This window comes from Lissotriton helveticus, chromosome 5_1 (genome assembly GCF_964261635.1).
Source record: "Lissotriton helveticus chromosome 5_1, aLisHel1.1, whole genome shotgun sequence".
Taxonomy (NCBI): Eukaryota; Metazoa; Chordata; class Amphibia; order Caudata; family Salamandridae; genus Lissotriton; species Lissotriton helveticus.
In genome coordinates this window covers 1,261,507,084-1,261,512,248 of record NC_136065.1, presented here as the reverse complement: position 1 = coordinate 1,261,512,248, position 5,165 = coordinate 1,261,507,084, and the positions used below count along the sequence as shown (strand labels likewise).

The 5,165-nt window shown below is 48.8% G+C and overlaps 1 protein-coding gene across 1 annotated transcript; it reads left to right on the top strand.

Annotated features, from left to right (window-relative positions):
• Positions 1-3,968: 3,968 nt before the first annotated feature.
• Positions 3,969-4,955, top strand: LOC144752625 (olfactory receptor 10A7-like). Its single transcript, XM_078640506.1, has one exon. The coding sequence runs from the start codon at positions 3,969-3,971 to the stop codon at positions 4,953-4,955; it is 987 nt and encodes a 328-aa protein (XP_078496632.1).
• Positions 4,956-5,165: the final 210 nt, after the last annotated feature.

Here is a 5,165-nt window from a genome sequence, read left to right as displayed (position 1 = left end):
TCCCTATTGATGATCGCTCCATTTGGACTTGATGTTACATCCCTTGTTATTGCCAGTGATTTCTCTGGTATATTCTCCCTAGCCATATTGCCCCCATTTACAATGAGATCAGCCGGTCTCCGTCAACATCCCCACCTCAAATTTCCCAACCCATCATGAGGATTGCATGGTTGTCCATAACAGACATTTAGTTGTGGGATAGGAACATGGAAAGGGTTGATCTCTGCCAGAGGGAAGAAACTGGATCTCCTTGGCTCGTTATTCCCACCAAAATGAGCGTCCACAGGTCTTGGATAAAAAAAAGTGAGGTCCACAATACCAATCCCACCACTACTAGTACTCCAACCAGGTCTCGTAATCAGTCCTACCACCCTTGGATCTTGAAAGTTAATTATGATACATTCACCCCCCAATTTTTTCAGGGTGCTGCCTATCCAGTTAACCCTTCTAACCCCGATGATCAAACCATCCACTTCCCCAGGTAGAGGTCTGTTAACCCTTAACCAATGCATAACCCTATTTTTTAACATTTCATAGGTTTCTCTTTGCCCTACAAGTAGGGGAGGAACATTGGTAAGGATAGCCACATACGGGTAGGAATCAGGGGTAAGTTGTATCGGGGGTATCCTAGTCGGAGGTTTTGTCACATAGGGTATTGGTTGGCTTTGTTCCTGGACAACAGGGCATGGTGGGGCAACATTCTTTGGTACCATGGGAGCCTTATTTCCCTCTAATATATTGCTTCCATCACTTGCAAGGCCACCTCTATTTGGCACTTTTGGAGCATGGGGCTTATATGTTGCAACACTATTTTTACCTGAATTTTTATCATTGCTTGCCAAAGAACCATGGCCGGTTGTCGAGGTACTTGGCAAGGGTAAAATATTATTACTGACAGGGGTGGCATTCTTTGGACAATCCTTTCTACCTTTGACTACAGTGCTCTGGGGCTTGGTCTTCCCACAGTTACTATTAGTTAGAGTAGTTAATTGGTCATTGGTAGTCTTACAACTTTGACCTTTTCCCTGAGAGCTACTTGCAATACTCGCAGTAGAAGGTTGTAAAACAACCGGTGGGGCACCCACATCTAGCTCAGCTGTTTGTTGATTGTTCATATTTCCTCCCGTTTTGAGGCAAGACTTAATTAGAGATTTGGTAGAGAAAAAGTTATCTAGGCTAGCCTGCTCTAGATGGTCCAATTGTTCTGCTAGCTTTTTAAGTCTATCCTCAAAGGGGTTCAAGAGGGACCGTATTAATTTCTCCACTTCTAGAAGGAATTGTGGCTTAGGTGTTGGTGTCCCAGGGGATGCTATGACAATGGGCTCTGGGCCCGATAGCAATGGTATCCCAGGAGATACCATTATTACGGGATCCAAGCCCAATGAAACAACTTCTCCCTCACCCGCCGGTAACCCAATAGGGTTATCCCCAGTAGTATGACGACTCAATTTCCTATGTTTTTTTGGGTGGTTTAGGACCTGGCCTTTCTTTGCAATAACACCCCTTTTCCTTTTTGTGCAGGGTTTAGGTTTTATAGCATGTGCTAGAACACTGGGTTGTGTTGTAGAATGTTGCCCAGTGGGTAGGTTGGTCAAAACACCAGGGGACTTTGCAGACAAAGTAATGGTTGCTATTTCTAGGGGAAAGGTTTCCAATGGCTCATTTACTGGGAGTGGAAGATTTGAAATGTCGTGTACAGCAGGCAGCAAGATAGATGATAAAGGGGTTACCAATGAGGGAAAACTTTGACTTTTGCGTTTTTCAAGAGGGGTTTTCAACAATTCTATGGACAACCTACGCCCCGCATGTCTTTCTGCCAAGGTGATTTCCCTATCGATATCCTGGGGCAGCCGTTTAAAATAGGTATCTAGGGGGCCCATAACGGCTGCTTCCGCTTCACCCACAGATGGCAGCAAAGTGGAAGTGTTTGTAGGACAGGCCATATAAATAACCCTTAGGCACCACAATATATGACAACAAGTTAAATCACTATCGCAACTATTATAACTTGCTTACAGTACTAGTGCGGCAAATGTCAATGGGATGGCCCAGCCTGGCCTCCCTCGGCCCCGGACGGCCACAGACGGTCCCGCCCTTGTCCCGGGCTTCTCCCGGTCGCGCTCCCGCGCAGCGGTCTGTGTAGCTCCTTTTATCAAAAGTGGGAAGAAGATTATGGGCGTAGGGGGCGGGGCCAGCAGGGAGAGCAGCCCAGGTGTGTCGAATAGGGCTCGCAGGGACTCCTGGTAGAGTGAGTCCCTGCCTCCGCGCTCGCAGCCCTGCCAGCCGCTCCGCTCACCCCAAGTCTGCAGCTCCTGTACAATCCGGTAAAAGAACCTGTGTGGCGCTGCGGGACCCGCGAAGCGGGTCCGGCGAGGTCTTCCGGCGCTTACAGCACACAGCAATCAGCAAACAAGGGAACTGTCGCACCAAGTCAGAGGCAGCAATGTCGATGGTTCCTAAACGATAGGCAAATGATTCCCGCTGTGACAAGCGTCTCACCCGCCTTTCACTCCGTGGGCGGGGGGGCGGGGCCAGCAGGGAGAGCAGCCCAGGTGTGTCGAATAGGGCTCGCAGGGACTCCTGGTAGAGTGAGTCCCTGCCTCCGCGCTCGCAGCCCTGCCAGCCGCTCCGCTCACCCCAAGTCTGCAGCTCCTGTACAATCCGGTAAAAGAACCTGTGTGGCGCTGCGGGACCCGCGAAGCGGGTCCGGCGAGGTCTTCCGGCGCTTACAGCACACAGCAATCAGCAAACAAGGGAACTGTCGCACCAAGTCAGAGGCAGCAATGTCGATGGTTCCTAAACGATAGGCAAATGATTCCCGCTGTGACAAGCGTCTCACCCGCCTTTCACTCCGTGGGCAGGGGGGCGGGGCCAGCAGGGAGAGCAGCCCAGGTGTGTCGAATAGGGCTTGCAGGGACTCCTGGTAGAGTGAGTCCCTGCCTCCGCGCTCGCAGCCCTGCCAGCCGCTCCGCTCACCCCAAGTCTGCAGCTCCTGTACAATCCGGTGAAAGAACCTGTGTGGCGCTGCGGGACCCGCGAAGCGGGTCCGGCGAGGTCTTCCGCCGCTTACAGCACACAGCAATCAGCAAACAAGGGAACTGTCGCACCAAGTCAGAGGCAGCAATGTCGATGGTTCCTAAACGATAGGCAAATGATTCCCGCTGTGACAAGCGTCTCACCCGCCTTTCACTCCGTGGGCGGGGGGGCGGGGCCAGCAGGGAGAGCAGCCCAGGTGTGTCGAATAGGGCTCGCAGGGACTCCTGGTAGAGTGAGTCCCTGCCTCCGCGCTCACAGCCCTGCCAGCCGCTCCGCTCACCCCAAGTCTGCAGCTCCTGTACAATCCGGTAAAAGAACCTGTGTGGCGCTGCGGGACCCGCGAAGCGGGTCCGGCGAGGTCTTCCGGCGCTTACAGCACACAGCAATCAGCAAACAAGGGAACTGTCGCACCAAGTCAGAGGCAGCAATGTCGATGGTTCCTAAACGATAGGCAAATGATTCCCATTTTCTTATCACTAGTACTTTTCATAACTGCATGTTTAGCATACTTGCATCGAGCTTGCACTCAAACAGCATTGCACAAGTCAGTTATGGCAAATTGGAGGAAAAAAAACATGGGGCATATTATGTCCTTCACATCTAACATGAGCTTCGATTGGAATTCCATAGAGCATATTACCAAGCCCATTATCGCCACTTTAGCGGCAGTTTCTTGCCGATAAAGCGGTGATAATTTTATCGCCCAGGCTTGATAATATGCCCCCATATCTTTTTTCACAGTATATGTGGCTGGGCGCCATTAGTAGGGTGTAGTCACTGCAGAAATACCATATGTTCAGAAAAAAACATAATATTACAATCTGAAATTGTATTTCTTGTCACCATCTCTTGTTGTCAGACATTCAGCAATCATTTGTCTTTCTCTAATTCACCATGGCGATTGTTAATTCTGGCTTTTTCCATCTCTACAGATGAACATACAAAAACCAGAAGGCTGTGGCAATCAGAGCTTAGCAGCTAACTTCATTCTCCTTGGTTTCTCTGACCTGCCACCTGTGCATCAAGCTTGGCTGTCCGTGTTGTTTCTCTGCATCTACCTGGTGACATTAATAGGAAATGCAGCAATAATCATCCTGGTGACCTTAGACACTTTTCTGCAGACTCCCATGTACTTCTTCCTAAGGACCCTCTCCCTCCTAGAGATCTGCTACACCTCCGTCACTCTCCCCAAATTGCTGCAAATCTTCTTCTTGAGGGATAATCATATTTCATTTTTAGGGTGTGCTGCCCAATCATATCTCTTTTACACATTTGGAAGGGCAGAGTGCTTCCTTTTGGCTTTTATGTCATACGACCGGTATGTGGCCATCTGTATGCCCTTGAGGTACAACATGGTCATGACAAGGACTCTGTGTGTTCAGCTGTCTGTTGTTTCCGTAGCTGATGGCCTCCTGGAAGCCCTGGTGCAGACTGCTTCTATTTTCAGCCTTCCATACTGTGAGTTGAACACCATAAATCATTTCTTCTGTGACTTTCTATCGGTATTAGATCTGGCATGTATAGATACATTCGGTAACGAAGTATTGATCTGGGTGTGCCTTATCCTCTTTGCGTTCATCCCCTTAGTTTTGGTTTTTATATCCTACATCCGGATCCTCTCCTCCATTCTTGGAATCCGCTCAACAACAGGACAAAGGAGGATCTTCTCCACCTGTTCCTCCCACCTGATTTCTGTTATTTTATTTTATGGGTCAGGTACATTTACTTACTTACGGCCAAAGGCCAGCCGCTGGCCTGCAAGAGACAAGTTCCTTGCCCTTCTTTATACTGTGATCACACCAATGATGAACCCTCTCATCTACAGTCTAAGGAATCAAGAAGTGAAGGCAGCTCTTATGAAACATATTACCCAAAGCAAAAGTTTCTTCCAGAACTGCAACTCTAAACATTTATATTAGCACATTACTTAATGCCACCTGCAAATGAGAGGCTCTGAAATTTCCAGAAAAGACAGACCTGATACTGTAGCATACATTGATGTTCATGTGAGATTACAGGGCATTTATTTACGTTATGTATGCATGTTGTATGTTATATATTATATGTTATATGTTAGCCATTGTAGATGATGCCCTTCTGAAGAAGACCCCTGCCTCCTGATCTTGCTG